At 45.0% G+C, this 17393-nt stretch overlaps 1 protein-coding gene across 1 annotated transcript in view; it reads left to right on the top strand.

The window, feature by feature from the left end:
• COL6A5 (collagen type VI alpha 5 chain) overlaps positions 1-17393 on the top strand; it is a 97179-nt gene that overhangs the window by 20592 nt on the left and 59194 nt on the right. The window contains exons 5-12 of the mRNA XM_008708806.2: positions 1878-2432; positions 4655-5230; positions 7863-8438; positions 10180-10520; positions 10634-10715; positions 13260-13402; positions 13984-14076; positions 15610-15663. Coding sequence (XP_008707028.2) covers positions 1878-2432; positions 4655-5230; positions 7863-8438; positions 10180-10520; positions 10634-10715; positions 13260-13402; positions 13984-14076; positions 15610-15663 — 2420 coding nt within the window. The remainder of the gene's footprint in view (positions 1-1877; positions 2433-4654; positions 5231-7862; positions 8439-10179; positions 10521-10633; positions 10716-13259; positions 13403-13983; positions 14077-15609; positions 15664-17393) is intronic.

Below are 17393 nucleotides of genomic sequence, written 5' to 3'. Positions count from 1 at the left end.
AAAAGGATTCCAGGAAATGGAAGATAGGCTGTATCTCAGTCCTTTCAAGGGAGACAGGCCTGGGCCAGCGTGAGGAGGTGCAAGACAGCCCCTGTGGGTCAGGTTGCTGCAGGGCTGGTGCCTGAACACTGGCACACCTGAAAGAGGAGACAAGCTATGGACAAGGAAATGAGCCATAAGATGGTCTACAGAGACAGGGAAACTAAGGAACCGAAGCCTGAGGACCTAGAAAAAACACTGACCAGTCTCAGAGCAGATGCAGATGGAACGGGACACAGTGTATTTGTTGCTTAGGGGGAAGAAAAGAGACTGTAATGAAAAGACCCCAAGCTACACAATGTAGAGTATTATTTCTCTTTTGTATAATGGTCCAGGGTGAGTGGTGCAGTTCTAGCAGAGAGGCTATTCCATGCTCAACACATAGCTCCCATCTTTAGGTCAAAAGTGAAGCTCTAGTTCTCTTCACCTTGCATTTGTGGAAAGGGAGAAAGGGCCATATGAGCCCACCACACCCAATTGTTTTAATGTTAAGATCCAGAAGTGGGCAAGTCACTTCTGCTCATACCTATTGACCAAAACTTAGTCACAGGGCCACATGTAGCTTCAAGGAAGGCTAGGAAATATGGTCTTTCCCTGGGCGATCATCTGTCTAGTTGAACCTATATTGACATAGAAGGATGGGAGACTAGATATTAGAGGATGGGAAGAAGTCTTGTCACAAACAGATAAAAGGAGGTAGACCCTGTGAATACTAAACCACATGTAAAAGTCTACTCCTTTTACATATGTTTAATGGAAGGGAGGCTTCCACACTTCACAGCAGTGGGGCCTTGCCAAGGCCACAAATATATTTAAGTGACCTCTCTATTGATGACTTTCAAGATGGCCCCAGCTTGAGTCTTAAATGGTGGTTTTGATGTTCCCTGGTGGGCCTTACACAAACTATTAAAAAATAATAAGCATTGTTTTATTCTTCTTTGACTAATGCTAATTGTTTATTTTCAAATAGTATGGGATAGACTCTGTGAGTGTTGAAGGAAGGACTGCTAAGAGAATGGCAGTTTCAGCAGGTAGACCAAGGAGATACATGCTAACAATATATTTACCTATTGTATATATATAGAGAGATAGATGTACACGCACACACCTGTACAATGAATTAGTAACTCTGTTTTTTTTTTTTTCCTATGGCTTATAGAAATTGGTCTTCTATGTGTGGATTCATGTACATACACATATATATGTATACAAAAATACATCCATTTCTAGTCAGTAACATATCTACAAATTTTATATATAAATAAAGGAACAGTCCATGCTGAATGTTATGTGCTTATTAACGTAGTTATTATCTCTAGTAAAAGTTTCTCACCCCAATTTTTAATATTGATTTATAGTGTTCATCAAATCATTTTAAGTTATCCAAGAAAATAATGCTATATAAAGATTCCTTAGAATTTTATGTTTCTACATTATGCATAAAACCCTGAAATATTAGTCCTATGAGTGTAGGGAATTGATTGTTTTTTCTCTGATTCCTTTTTTTTGATCATCATCGCAACCTTTAACCCATAACTTGATGCTTGGCGTTTCATAGACCTCAAGAATTATGAATAAATGAATGATGGATAAATGCTTTGGAGGTGGCATTTTCTCTTTTAAACTTCTTGGATAATAATTTGGTGGATTTCTGATTCAGGGTTGTAGTTAGCAGGCCTCCACTACAGCAGCAGATAAAATTTTCAAATGCGGTAGCAGGTGCTTGAGTTAATTTTTGATGTTCTCTGACTAATGCATTTGTTTCTGTCTTACTGTTTCTCTATATTCTGAAAATCATGTCAACCTGGCTCATCTCTGGTCTTTTTGACGACATGCAGGATGTGAAGACATGAAGGCTGACATCATGTTTCTGGTGGACAGTTCTGGCAGTATAGGACATGAAAATTTTGGAAAAATGAAAACCTTCATGAAAAGCCTATTAGCTAAGATTCAGATTGGTCCAGACAGAACTCATATTGGTGTCATTCAGTTCAGTGATAAAACTCGGGAAGAATTCCAGCTTAATAAATATTTCACACAAAACGAGATTTCTGATGCAATAGACAGAATGTCTCTCATCGACAAAAACACTTTGACCGGAAACGCACTAATCTCTGTAGATCAATACTTCACCCCCGCCAGGGGGGCCCGTATTGGGGTCAAAAAGTTTCTTATCCTCATCACGGATGGAGAAGCACAAGATGCTGTGAGAGACCCTGCTAAAGCTCTTCGGGACAAAGGCGTGGTCATCTTCTCTGTGGGGGTGTACGGAGCCAATAGGACGCAGCTGGAGGAGATCAGTGGGGATGGCAACCTGGTCTTCCAAGTTGAGAACTTTGATGATCTAAAGACAATAGAAAGCAAACTCATTTTTCGTGTATGTGCTCTCCATGGTAAGTGACACTGTTATCCTTCAGGACTCTGGGATTGAGATGTTGACCTCATAGGGTGAACAGTGGGTTATACCACGGGCTTAGACTCTGTCTGGACTTTGGTGTTAAGTTTTGGTCTTATTTATGTTGTATTAAAACATCTGTGACCTCCAGAAATATTCCAGTTTAACAATCTTGTCAGCCAGTTTGGCAATAAAGTATTCTGGCTGTGAAGACTTCAAATCTATTCCAAAAAGGTCGCAGAATTTTCCATTGAACTTCCAGCTCTTTACTACCTGCATACCTAGATTTTCCAGAGGAAGTTTTTAATCCCAAATGATTCCCCAGAATTGTTTCTTGCCTACCTGTAATCATTGCCAAGTGGTAAATAACTAGAAATACAAATTTATCTTCCTCTTAATTAAATTAAATCCAATATTCTAAGCATACCCTCCCCCCAAAAAATCCTCTTTATTTTAAAAATATAATGTGTATTTTCATTCCTTCACCTTATTTTTCTCCACCTCTATCAGTGAGGTATTTACATCTGGCTGCTCGTGCATCTATCCCTTCGGAAAATTTTAATTTGTTACTTTTTAAAAATGATTGCTCAAGATCATCATTTTTATCTCACACAAACTGTAGTGCCTTTCAAGTTGTGTCAAGCAATCTTCAGTTTGAGTCCATCAACTTAAACGGCTCTTGGATGAGAACTTGCTATAAATCCACACATAAGACTAAAAATACCTGTGCTTTTAAACCTACCACGAGCCCTTATCTGTGTTTTGGATACAGCTAAGAAAATATACTGAAGTACTGGTAAATTTGTTGTATGTTGTTCCCCTGGCAACAAAGAGACCTCCCTTGGGCTATATTATTCAGAATTCTGGGTGAGAAATTCTCACAAAGTTAACAAAATATCTTAGTGTAAACTCTGACTTTTAGGCAGTGGCACTGCAATTTCTCTCCTAACAGCTTCAAGTGGCAATGATTCTCAAACTCTTGGTAGTGTTGGGACATTCTAAGACAGGTTGGCCTTAAGGCCACAACCCCACCTCTGAAATCCATGGAGCTCTTCCTGGTATTTCTTCATTTGGATAAACACAATGTTTGTGGAGGCCCTGTCTATAGCATTATGTGAAATTTCAGCTGACTCGCACATCAGATCGACTCATAAACATCAAGTCACGTCATGGCTCCAAGTTCCTACGGATATAGTCTGGACTCATCCAAAGCGTCTTAGACTTGAGAATTTGAGACCTCATTGCCAGAAATAAGGATTGAAGTTACCATATGCAGGTAGAAAGTGGAGAAAGTGAAACTATGGAAGGCATGTGCTTAAGGTACTGAGGGAAGAGAAAGAGGGGAGAGAAACCCCACACTTTGGAGACCTATCCAGAGTGCTCACTTGACTTCCAGTGTGGAGGAGAGCTTGGGGCTGAGGAGAGGTGATAGGCCTTAGCTGTCCCCCTACTTGGGGCCTTTCTGGGTTCTAATTCAGGAGGTGAGGGAAGGAGCACAAATGAAGGCAGAGAGGCATGGTGCACACGGGAGAGTTTGCTTAGCAGAAGCTGAAAAGACACCTGGAGCCAGAGGGAGTAGGAGAAAAATCCCAGCTAATACAGAGAGCCTCTGAGCTCTTAAAACATCAGGCCAGTTTGGCAAACATCAGTCATATCTCACCAATATATTGATACTGAACTACCTTCTGACGTTTCCTTTCAGTTGAAAGCCTGCTTAGGAAAACGCATCACATGTCTAATGAGATCTAGGAGAGCAGAGTGGTGTGGCTTAAGAACCACCCATTCAAGAGTCACTGTCAAGGGGCGCCTGGGTGGCACAGTGGTTAAGCGTCTGCCTTCGGCTCAGGGCGTGATCCCGGTGTTATGGGATCGAGCCCCACATCAGGCTCCTCCGCTGGGAGCCTGCTTCTTCCTCTCCCACTCCCCCTGCTTGTGTTCCCTCTCTCGCTGGCTGTCTCTATCTCTGTCAAATAAATAAATAAAATCTTAAAAAAAAAAAAAAAGAGTCACTGTCAAGTACAATGTCCGTGGAATCATGATCTGGGCAAGTTGTACATCACTGAGCCTCAGCTTCTTACTCTGAAAAATGGCAACAGCCACCTTAACAAGTGAGATGCAGTGTCTGGGCCATAGTAGTTTCATGGTTTGCTCTCCCTTCTCAGCTGTCTGTGTAGAATACACTGCAGAAAGATTGTGATGCCTGCCTTCTTCTTCTTTCAGATTGTAAAAATATTAAAGTGTTGGACATTGTGTTTGTGCTGGATCATTCAGGCAGCATAAACACACAAGAGCAAGAAAACATGATGGCTCTAACTATCCATTTGGTGAAGAAAGCAGATGTTGGCAGCGACCGAGTTCGGATTGGAGCTCTCAAATACTCAGACTATCCTGAGATTCTTTTCCACCTTGGGAAATACTCAAACAGATCCTCAGTCATCGAGCACCTAAGGAGGCGCAGGGACACCGGAGGGAATACCTATACTGCCAGGGCTCTTGACCACACGAACATAATGTTCACAGAGGAATATGGCAGCCGCATCCAGCAAAATGTGAAGCAGATGCTGATCGTCATCACTGACGGGGCATCCCATGACCGAACTCTGCTCAACGAGACTGCATTGAAATTAAGAAACAGAGGCATTGATATCTACGCGGTGGGTGTAGGACCGGCTGACCAACTTGAACTTGAGGCTATGGCAGGGAATAAAAGCAAGACTTTCCATGTAGATAATTTCAACAAACTGGAAGATATTTACCTGCCTCTACAAGAAAGTATGTGTATCAATGCACATGAGTGTAAGTTGTGATTTTTAAAGTTTCTATGGGGGTAGCAATAGAAGGTTAAGCAAAATATAAATTAAATCTTGGCTTCCCATTACCTGTATGTCATGGGCTAAACATCTCTCTGCTCAGGCTGTTTTCTTATCTCTAAAAAAAAAATGCACTGATTGAGCAAGATCTGAAAGTTGCCTTCCCACCACAGTATGCATTGAAGAGCTTATGGAAGAAAGTTTCAGAAACATTCTTTGAGGTCTTGCCACCCTGTTGCCTTTTTCTTGGCAGAAAGGAGCTCTGCCTAGGATCATAGTCACCTTACCCCATTTCAGGGCCTCTTGTGCCATTCCATTAATGGTCTCAATGCAAACACTGAACACTAGTTATAGGCCAGACTCAGAGTTGCATGGTTTGACAGATAGACTTTGTCTTCAAAGATCCAGGGCTGTCTAAATGGGATTATAGACATTCTCTAGGGCCATAGGAAGTTGAAGTAGTCTAATGTGCTTTTCTAGATAAGGGCCACTAATACAGACGGAAGGATATGGGAGTTCAATATGGAGTAGTGGAGGCTGGTGGGTAGGAACAAGGAGGGAAGGGACCCAAGCTGATTCCATGAGATACCACTGGGGTAGGATAGGCTGCAGGCATCACACTTGAGGAAAGTGTAAGATTTGCCACCTGAGCTCAAAGTGAGCAATGAATTCATCTCCTTGATTTTAGCTACTGGATGATGGTGTTATCTGTAAAAAAAAAAAAAAAAAAAAAAAAAAAAAAAAATTGTGACTTTTCCCAAGGCAGCAGGACCTTCTTCTCAATTCTGCCTGTTCTAGCCTGTCCCTGAACTCCCACCCTGAAATTTGGTCTCCTCACCCTTTGTCTTGCCAACTTCCAGTCCATTCTGAACACTGAGTGATCTTCCTAACACACATTGGATATGTCACTGCTCTGCTTACGGTTTATAATTTCTGAATTTCTGAGTTCCATCTAGCCTTGCCCACATCTCCAACCTCATCTGTTGCCACTCCCCACTTCACAATCTCTCCTGTCAATCTGAAATATGTCTGTGTCTTTGTACACAGCATTCTACCTGCCATGAACACACCAGCCCATTTTCCCTCACTACATCTAGCTTGTCTGTCACATTTCAGCCTTTGTTTGCCAATTTCCTGACCCAATACCTGACAGTGATCCCAGATCCCAGAATCTCCCAGATTCTGCACCTTCTATTTCTCCTGGTGGTAGCACTGAACACATATTTGCTATTTCTTTATCTGTATCTGTCACAAGACTATGACTTCCTTGGGCAGGCGTGGCCTCCTGTTTATCATCGGGTCTCTACCAAATCTAGTATATTACCAGGACTACAGTCTTATCCTACAAAGATGGAGTCTGTTTTATTCTCATCTCCCATGCCTACTTTTTGGAGGCAGATACTGAGGCAGAGTCTAGGATGGGATTCACACCCCACAAAGGAAAGTGGGAAAGTAGGATGGGCAGAAGAAGTCACACAGTGACGCATGCCTGACAGAGCTCCAAACCTGGCAAAGAGCTCTAGAGTGTGTATTGCCCATCAGTGTTGTCCAGCATCAGATTAAGACGGCTGGGTGGGTATGTCCCCTTCCCACTTAGTCCCCAGATGTGGGCTGCCCTAGGAAGGGCATGGTCTTTTGCAAGACCTCTCTCTGCAGTGAGGCTGACCCTGAAGGAGCCCTCTGTTGACCATACTCCCATAGCTGGGCAGCAAGTCCTTCCTTGAAGGTCTGTCTGGGAAGCCCATCTTTGTGTCTACCAGACTACCCTTAGAAAGAATTGTGTGACAGTGGACATTTTTTGTCTCAATTGCCTTTAGTAATCACTTTAGTGCTGCCCCGGTCCCAGCCATTGCATTTGTTTGGACCTGAGGGTAGAGGATTATCCCTGGGTTATGGAACATTTCACACTGGATTTCAGGGACATGACTCCTTGCCCTGTTTACTAGCCATTTGCACATGTCCCATTACATTTTAATATTTGGATTATGATATTATAAAGAACTACAGTAGAAAAAAATGCTGGATTTAAAGATATAAAGAATGAGGCGGTCCAGGTACCCACTCCACTGCATAGCAATTGTGTATTCTTAGGTAAGTTACTTCTGAATTCCATTTCTGTATCTATAAAATTAGATGAATTCCTTATAACATGGTCATGAATATTAACAGTTATTGTATGCCAAAAACCTTTCTTTCTTAAAATGGTAATTCTCAACACAAATGTAAAGTGGTAGCATTAACAGTAAAAGGAGTACTAACCATAGTACAGGGGTCTCGTTACCTTGACTTGGGTGAACCTTCCATTTTGGGTATGTCGAAGGGATTTCTAGCCTTTGCAATTACTTTTTAATGAACGCATTCAATCTATTCAAACTTCTTTCTCTAAGCGACTTTTCAAATGAATCACATAAATATTAAAACTCAGAACAAAGTCTATTACCTTTCTCCTTCCCACTATTTTTCCTTCTTGAGGGTCAATTGGTGATTCTCTCTTCTGTTAACTTATCTCAGTTTGCTACTACTGTGGGGATTTAGTAAAGCAATTGAAGTATTCGAGGAAAGGGAACATTTAGAATAATTCATGAGGAACATAATTGTTTTGCTTTTCCCAATGGCAGGGTGTGACATTCAAGAAGCCGATGTGGTTTTCTTTTGTGACGGCTCCGACATGGTCTCCAACTCAGAGTTTGTTACCATGACAACTTTCGTGTCAGAATTAATTGATCATTTTAACATTCAGAACCAGAAGATAAAAATCGGGTTGGCTCAATTTGGGAGTGGCTTCCAAAAAATTATCGAGTTGAAAAACTCTCTGACTATACCGGAGTTGAAGACTCAAATTCAAAGCATTCCTAAGAGCAAGGGGTTTCCGCGAATGGACCTGGCCCTTAAAAAAGTGAAAGCCATGTTCGATCCGTCTTCCGGTGGGAGAAGAAACGCTGGTGTCCCTCAAACTTTGGTTGTTATCACATCCGGGGACCCCTACTATGATGTGGCAGATGAAGTGAAAATCCTGAGAAACCTCGGAATTTGTGTCCTGGTTTGGGGCATAGGAAATATTCATAAGGAGCAACTTCTGCCGATAACAGGCCATTCTGAAAAAATAGTCACCCTCCAAGACTTTAATAAATTAATGAATGTGGATGTGAAAAAAAGAATGGTTCGTGAAATCTGCCAGAGCTGCGGGAAAACCAGTAAGTGCTTCCCTTGCTCTTTATTTGTTTTTTATTTAATTGCCACCTTCCTGGGACTTCATTTCCCCAAGGTATCCTGGGGGCTAGCTCTAGCAGAACATATTTTTTGAAGAGTGTGCAGTGAGAATAGACCTTTCCTCTGTTTCCAGGAAGCTTGGGATCAGCCAGCCTCCCTCGAAACAAGGAAAAGGGTGCAGAGGTTGGAGGAGGTCCTGGGTTGTGTCCTCTGGTCAGCCCTGTCCCCTCACTGCAAGCCAGGCTTTGTGCCCCTCTTACCACCGAAACTCAGTCTCCTATTTCTGCCCCCTCCACTTGTGGCGGACCTAGAATAATGCCTTGCGTCCAGTGGGAAGTCAGTAAAACAGACACCGGCTGATTGGCAGCTTTACTCTTTTAACTTTGTTAAACCATCTTGTAAGGGACTCGGTGTTCCTGCGTGTGTCTCTCTGTGTATGTCTGTATGAGCCTTTGTGTGGGCATGTTTTAATGATGGCATTTGTATAATCATAACATAGTAAAGATTTGAATTGTCCTTAGTGATTATTTGATTCCCAGAGGTCACAAACACCATGACTGCAAAGGCCAGGAGGGTCACGGAAGTGAGTCAGGAGGGCAGGGAAGGAAGGAAATGAAGGGACAGCAAGGAGCCATCTGATGCGGGGGTCACCATTCGCCCCAGCTGAGAGTGACTGTGGAGGACTCAAGTTCTGTACACTTGGGCCGGGAGGTGGGAGGACAGCACCTGAAGATATGATAGCATTTTGTGGAATTTGTACAACACGCAGAAATTCTTCGGCGTGCTTCTGTTTCTGGAGTTATGACTGAAGCCACTTCTTTCACAGAATGGATTTGTCCTTCCAAGCTCTCCAGATCATCCACACTCCATTTGGGGTGCTCTGCTGGAAGCACATTACAGTGGTGGGAAGGGCCCCAGCACCAGACTCCGAGGGCCAGGTTCTTGCTCTGGTGCGGTAGCAGCAACTCCGGGAATCACAATTCCCTCACGTGTAAAAGGAGCAGCTGGGCAGGGTCAGCAGTGACCAAATGGAGACTTGCAGCTGAGTGGTGTTGATCCTGCCCAGTGTTGACAACTTGTTAAAATTAGTTGACAGCTTTTACAAACTGAAGGTTTCACATGAAAAATGGAGATTTCAGGCTTTCCTTGGAAAGATCAGGCCATCTGACCGCACTGGGCCCCTTCTCCCGCATGGCTAGTGTCAGCAGGAGTTGAGCAGTGAACAGATGGGTCGTCGTCCTCCATTCATTCTCTCTGCTCCCTGCCCGTCTAACTCCTTTACATTATCCCCTGGCCTTTGTAGCCCTTTGTGTTTGTGACCTCTGGATTAAATAATCTCTAAAGCTATTTCAAATATTTAATATGTTATGATTATATGAATCACAATATGTCATCATTAAAATAAGAAAATTTGCACGTGCATGCACACACACTCACACACACACACACACACACAACAGACACACAGACACACACAGCCAGCCACTGAAAATGAGGCTAAACCATGAGTGGAACTTGAAATAGCTATTGGAACTTGAAATATTTGAAAGAGGAGAGAGGAAATACCTGTTGATCAAGCAGCCCATATCTTCCTTCTTGAACACTGGGTACTAGGGACCCTCCTGCCCTGGGCAACGCCATGACTGCTCTCCTTTTGTCCGCCTGGTCTGCTCTTCCTTGCCCCTGTCTACTCATTAATCTGGCCTTGTTTCCCTTGGTCTCCAGATTGCTTTATGGACATAGTGGTCGGGTTTGACATTTCCACTCACCTGCGGGGGCAGCCGCTGTTCCATGGCCACCCTCGGCTGAGATCCTACCTCCCAGGCATCTTAGAGGACATCAGCTCCATCGGGAGGGTCAGCTGCGGGGCAGGCTCAGACGTGCAGGTGAACGTGGCCTTCAAGGTGAACAATGACCGAGAATTCCCTGCCAAGTTCCAAATCTACCAGAAAGCAATATTTGACAGCCTGCTGCAAGTCACCGTCAATGGGCCATCTCATCTGAATGCACAGTTCCTGCAGTCGCTGTGGGATACATTTAAGGATCAATCTAAATCCCAAGGACAGGTACTCACGTCACATTCGATGTCCCATCTCTGCATTCTTTCATTTGTTTCTTCCTCCCCAATTACGTATTTCATTTTCACATCATCCCATTCTCTGCTTTCCTCTTCCTCTAGGTGCTACTCATCTTTTCAGATGGTCTTGGGGGTGAAAGCGAGATAATGCTTGAAAATCAATCGGACAGGCTCAGAGAAGCAGGTACTGAGTTGCAAATTTAAGTGGTGAAGCACAGAATGTGCTAACGAGTCCCTTCTTACTCAGGTACTGTAGCTCTTGAGGTCTGTCTGGCCACTAGTAGCAGATGCTGTTGGTGCCTCCCAAACCCACTTGACCAGCCTGCACGCTCATCCCCCAAATGCTGCAAAAGCCACGGCCAAGTACTTACACCTGTGACCGTCTACAGCCATGGGTCCTTGAGTCACCTGAACCATTACCTTGGAGTGGGGGTGTCCATACCATGTCTCACCTGGAAATGGAAGGGGGACAATCGATATAGGGATACAAAGCCTAGCACCCTTGCCTCAAGTGGGTCGACTCTAATAGAGTTTACACCCCAGAGTCCTTCATGAATCATACCACGGTGAAGACTTTACTGAGACACCCTCGCTTACAACCTCCCCCTCCCTTTCCTCCACCTCCTTCTCCCTCAGTAAACCACGTACACACAAATTCCTCACTTAGATTCTGCTTCCAGGGCTCCTGACCTAGGACACTCCCTACTGTTTCTGATTAGCCATGTGAAAGACAACCACATGGATCTCGAAAAGCACTAAATGCAGAAGTTGAGAGTCTTATGCAGAGCACGAGACTCCACTAATTGTCGGGGGTGGGGGCATTGTTTAAGACTTCCTGGGTATAGACCCACACTGGCTTCTGGGGTTTAGCATCCATGGGCAACCTCTCTAGAGGCCACAGAATTTCCTGCTTGTTTGCTGGGTTGTATCATCTTCCTTTCCCACTGTTCTGGGCACATCACATTCCTTAGTACAGCCTCTGGTGCTTTCCAGGGCCTGGCTCCCGCTCCCCACCCTGGCCTTCCCTCACTCCTCACACTCAGCATCCCAGGCACACAAAGCCATCCCCTTCTTCCTCCAGCACACCTCATGCCTCAGACCCCCAGGCCCTCAGTCCTGGCATACGCTTTTCTTCTACATAGAATTCTCCCCATCTCAGTTCCTCCCCAGTCCTTCTCTACCTTCTGTCTCTGGTTCTCTGCCTTGACCAGCTTCCATTCATCCTTTGGGATCAGCTCTTCAGAGAATCAGTTCCTCAGTTCTTCACAGAAACCTTCCATGACTTTCTAAGGCTGATTTGGGAGCTTCTGCTTTAGGCTTTCAAAGCACCCTGCCACTCCCTCTTAGGATACTTACCACTCCTCAGAGCAGCCATCTGACTCCTGCCCACCTTTTCCATTGGACTGGACTTCTGTGAAGGGACAGAGTGTGCCTGTCCTATTCATCTTGCATCCCTGGTACAATGATTAATACATAATGGGCTCCTAATAAGCAGAGATTTGTGTAATGAAAGGATAGGTAGAGTAAATGGACTAGGGAGAGAATTAATGAGTGAGTGAGTGAGTGAATGAGTGAATAAATGGAGTCCTGGCTATGGCCAGGAGTTCACCCTGGGCTTTCCTCAGGCTTGCAGGGCCTGGGCCCCCAGGAGTTTTTGGCCATGGAGATAATTTTGAGAACTATTAATTTACATTCAGAAAAATTCAGAAAACCTCTGAAGATGAACAATACACTTTTTAATTTTTATTTTTTATTATTTTTAAAATAATTTTTTATTATGTTAGTCACCATATAGTACATCCTTAGTTTTTGATGTAATGTTCCATGATTCATTATTTGCGTATAACACCCAGTGCTCCATGCAGTATGTGCCCTCCTTAATATCCATCACCGGCCTATCTCAATTCCCCACCCCCCTCCCCTCTGAAGCCCTCAGTTTGTTTCCCAGAGTCCATAGTCTCTCATGGTTCATTCCCCCTTCTGTTTACCCCCCCTTCGTTCTTCCCTTCCTTCTCCTACCGATCTTCCTGCTATTTCTTATGTTCCATAAATGAGTGAAACTATATAATTGTCTTTCTCTGCTTGACTTATTTCACTTAGCATAATCTCCTCCAGTCCCATCCATGTTGCTGCAAATGTTGGGTAATCGTTCTTTCTGATGGCTGAGTAATATTCCATTGTATATATGGACCACATCTTCTTTTTTTTTTTTTTTTTTAAAGATTTTATTTATTTATTTGACAGAGATAGAGACAGCCAGCGAGAGAGGGAACACAAGCAGGGGGAGTGGGAGAGGAAGAAGCAGGTTCATAGCAGAGGAGCCTGATGTGGGGCTCGATCCCATAACGCCGGGATCACACCCTGAGCCGAAGGCAGACGCTTAACCGCTGTGCCACCCAGGCACCCCTGGACCACATCTTCTTAATCCAGTCATCTGTTGAAGGGCATTTTTAAAAATTGCTTTCGAATGCCCAAGAATTATATCAAAACTTGATGGTTTTAAGCATCAAGCACAGTTTTCTGCTAGTGTTTTTCTGTTGGGTTTGAAGCCTGAACAAGCAAGCAAGCCTATGAGTTCTTCATATGTCAAGAGTCCTGCTTTTTCTTACTTTTCCTTTTCCCTCTTCCGATTCTCTGAACACCACTCACCAAGTAGAAACATGACGGGCTTTTCTTCTCTTTCACATGCAACCCCTTTGGTTTCGAATCTCTTACGTTTACTGCCTAGGACTCGATGCTCTGCTGGTGGTGTCCCTAAACACGACTGCCCATGATGAGTTCTCCAGCTTTGAATTTGGAAAGGGATTTGATTACATGACTCACCTGACCATTGGCATGAGAGAGCTGGGCAAGATGCTGTCACAGTACCTGGTGAGTTGTGGAGAAGAAATGCAGTTATTCCAAAGGCCATCAGAATGAAACTGGAATTTTGATGAGTACTTCTGGAGACCCCGTTGCTTGCCCCACTAAATAAAGTGCATGGTCTTTAGTAGATGAAAAAGTGTGAAAGACCAGAGCAGCGTATTTTCGTTTTTGTGTGTCCTTTCCTCCTTCGTCATCTCACCACATGACTGCATGGGGACTGAAAAAGCAACCAGCCCCTAGTCATGCAGAAAAGCTCCCATCAGTTTATGCTGCAGAAATCCCCAGAAAACGGGAGCCTGTCAACGAGAAGCCAGCCAGTCTTGTGAAAACTTGGCCTGTGGCCACCTGTGTGGTAGGTGCCCTTTCTACAGGAGGTCACGTCCTGGGAGCAGGGATGCTGAATCGCAGTTGAGAGCCGAGTGCCCCGTCTTCGGTACTAAGTCAAGGAGCACGTCTGATCCTCGCAGCCCCTCCCCCCGAGAGAGAGGCCGGCCGTGTAGCTGGTGCCTTATGCTCTCTGTATGAACACAGTGCCTATGCCCTGAAGTTCCTGACCATTGCTGCTTACTCAAGTTTGCTTTTTCCAGGGAAACGTCGCAGAGAAGACTTGCTGCTGCACACTCTGCAAGTGTTCGGGGACTCCAGGTCCTTATGGGTCCCGAGGACTACAAGCTGCCAAGGTGCCATTCCGTTGTGAAACTCTCACCCAGGGTGCCTGGATTTGGTGGGCGGGACCAAGGCCAAGGGGTGCACTTCGCAGCCTTCACTCGATGCTGATGAAATTGCTTCAGGCATTTATTTCGTGCGATTTCTGTGGTGTAGGAGCCAGTTGAGAAGGACTCACTTTTGATACTGCTGTGAAGAATAACTCCCATTTTTCTGATATACCCTTCATGACATTGCTCCTTGGTTTTGCGGTTTATTCTTTTGCACCTGCTTTAAACAGTTTGAGGAGTGCAAGTGGTGTTAGAAACAGTGGGAAAGGTTGTACTTCATCGGCAAAGAATGAAATTGAACCGCAAAAAGAGCAAAGCTTTGCAGATTAATAGCCCTTTAAAAAATGAATTCTAGAAGATCAGTTACACAGCAATAGCTTAAATAAATACGTCATGGTGTCCTCATTAATGGAATGCTCTAAGGTGAGGGGATGAATGAACTACAGGTATGTACAACAACATGAATGAGTTTTACAAACACAGTAATGGCCCCCCCCCAAAAAAAAAGCAAAACGCAGAAGAATACATATAGTATGATTCCGTTTATAAAAAGTTGGAAAGCAGGCAAAACTAACCTATCATGTCTAGGGATAAATGATTCAGTAGTGAAGTCTAAAAAATGGCAAGAAAGTATTGTCATAAAAGCCAGGAGTATGCTCCCCAGGGTGGGGGTGGGAGTGCTTGGCATGGTGGGGGGGGCTGCGTCTGGGTGCCAGTGATGTCCTATTGCTTGGCCGGGGTGGTGGCTACATGGACGTTCACTTTATAATAATTAAGCTGTGTCTTTCTATTTTATTTACTTTTATGCATGTTTTCAAATGCTTTTTAGATATCATAATTAAATGGAGTCTGGTTTTTTTAAGAGAGCAAATACAATCCTCGCTCATGAGTTCTGGATTGTCCGTCCTTGTGGGTACGTGATCTGGGCCATTTTACCGAGTTACGATGCTTTGTTCAGCACAGTTTCCTCCCTCCTCCCTTTGCTCTGGTCGGTATTAGGGTTACATTCCAAGAGCACAGCCCCCAGGTGCACTGAGCAGATAGCCAGGACCTGTGTTACATGGTGAGGAAAGCAAACATCTGATTAAATCTTTGCCACAGATAAGCCACAAGGCTGTTAAACCCCACGGAGCAGAGGGAGAGATGATCGCGATTAAAATATGTGTAACTTTGTTATTGGGAGAAGTGCTTCTTCCTTGAACTCTCAGAAAAGCAAAAGGAAATAAAATGATCTCTTTGGAAATGTGATCGATTTGCCTTCTAGAAGAGTTGTATTAGCCACAGCTGCCCACCACGGAGCCCCTCAGGCACAGGACCCACCCGATGCCCTGAGCTGCAAAGTGGGTTCCCCAAGTCAGCCTCCGGGGGTTGTCAGACTCTCCACAGACTCACAGCCACCCCTGCAGACAAGGGAGGGACTTGTCTACAATGCCTAGTGATTTCACAGGTTCAAATTGAAGGAAGCTGGCTGAAATGTATTTCCCTCTTTCCTCCCAGGGTTCTCGGGGTCTGAAAGGCAGCAGAGGACACCGGGGAGAGGACGGAGACCCCGTAAGTTTTCCTGATCCTCCCCCGCAACACAAGCAATGATTTTTCTTTTGCATGGACAGTTCCTACAGAAAGGATTTTGTTTATATGGGGGTTTTTGGCGGTTTTGAAAGAAAATGGGTTGCTCCTCCCCCCCCCCTTTTTTGGTCTGGATCGTGAGCACTTACCAAATCCACTTTTGAGGGGAAGGAGGCAGCAGGCTCGCCTACATGTTGCCTGGCTTGTTTTTATCCGTGGCAGGGAGTGGGGCATGCTCCTGTCTCCCCTATGCAGGGCCAAGTAGGGCTATCTACTAGCGACGGGCTGCCTTTGGACCTCGAGCTCAGTGCTTAGGACATGGAAAGGCACAGCCTCATGGTTCCATGCAACACAGAGGTTTTCTAATCTCAATCATTGACCCTAAAATCAGAACCCTCTCTTGGTTCATCAGTCAAATTATGAGAATAGATTGGAAGGAACTGAAACACTTGAATGGCTGTGTTTGGGGAGGGGAAAGTTCAGGAAGCATCCAGCCTGCATCTCCATCCCCTTGGAATCAAGCTAGCTCTCTGTCTGGGCAGCAATGTTTAAAATGAAATTAAATCATGCCTGGGCAGGTATAATTAAAAGCACAGGCTCAGTCGGACAGCCAAGGGCTGACCTGGACGAGAAACCTTAGCAAGACCCTTAACTTCTTGATTCTCAGTCTCCTGATGTATAAACTGATACATTCCTCTTAGACTCTAGTGCTGACCTAGTTTACAAAATGACCGCCAAGGGGAGTGCTCTGACCCACCCACCACGTACCTGCAGAGGGGTCTTGGAGCCCACCCAGGCAGCACGAAGGGCTTGGAGTGTGGGTGTCTGGCCATGAGCCCACATCTGGCTGACAGTCCGGTCAATAGGAAGCCACAATGTTTCAGTATCTCTTAGCGACATGTGGCCAGGAGAGAGGTCTCCTGCTTTCCTGGGAATAATCTTCAGAATAAAGAAAGCAAAGCAGGAGGAAGGAAAAATCCCTTCTCCCCTCAGCTACCAGGAAGGATTTATCCAAACCATCAGCACCCACTTTGCACCCAGATCTGACTGAGCCAGGCACAAGGGACGTAAGTGGGTAAAGAGACAGATGGGGGTTCCTGCGCTCCAAGAGCACCACATTCCTTTTCTCTTGAGATTCATTTTACTCTAGCATTTACCTGTGTTTAGATATTCCCTGGGAGAAACAGGATTGATGGGAGATGCACACGCCATTGGCCTTGAGCACTCTTTCCCCAGTGGGTGGTCTGACTTGGGCGTCTTTCGCCCGGTGGTCCTTTCTGTGAGCACTAGCACCTCCCAGCTTCGAGGTCTCCTGGCTGTGGCCCGACCCGTCAACCTTCTGCTCAGCTCCCGTGCCCTCGGACCAGCTTGCTTCAGTACCTTCAGCAGCGCTGACTGTTCCAGGGCAGGGCCAACATGTGTTACCGGAGTATTTGAAAGGTGGCTGGAAGATGGAGCGACTTCCAAACCTTTAGCTCTGCTGTCTGCTGAGGACAGTGAAGCAACTGGGCTCCTCCTGCATGTCTGTGTGATCTTGGGTCTGTAAGGAAGCCCCGAAGGTTGACGAGGAAGATCTTTGAATAGAGGGTAAAACCAGAGTTAAATGAACACATTTGTGGAAGGACGTGCTTTGTGTGAAGTTCAGAGAGCGCCCATGCTCTTGCTTCACCTTAAAAACCAAACTGCTGGGGTGCCTGGGTGGCACAGCGGTTAAG

Source organism: Ursus maritimus, unplaced genomic scaffold, assembly GCF_017311325.1.
Source record: "Ursus maritimus isolate PB19 unplaced genomic scaffold, ASM1731132v1 scaffold_20, whole genome shotgun sequence".
NCBI lineage: Eukaryota > Metazoa > Chordata > Mammalia > Carnivora > Ursidae > Ursus > Ursus maritimus.
Note: the sequence above shows the minus strand (reverse complement) of the source record. Positions and strands in the feature narration are given on the sequence as shown.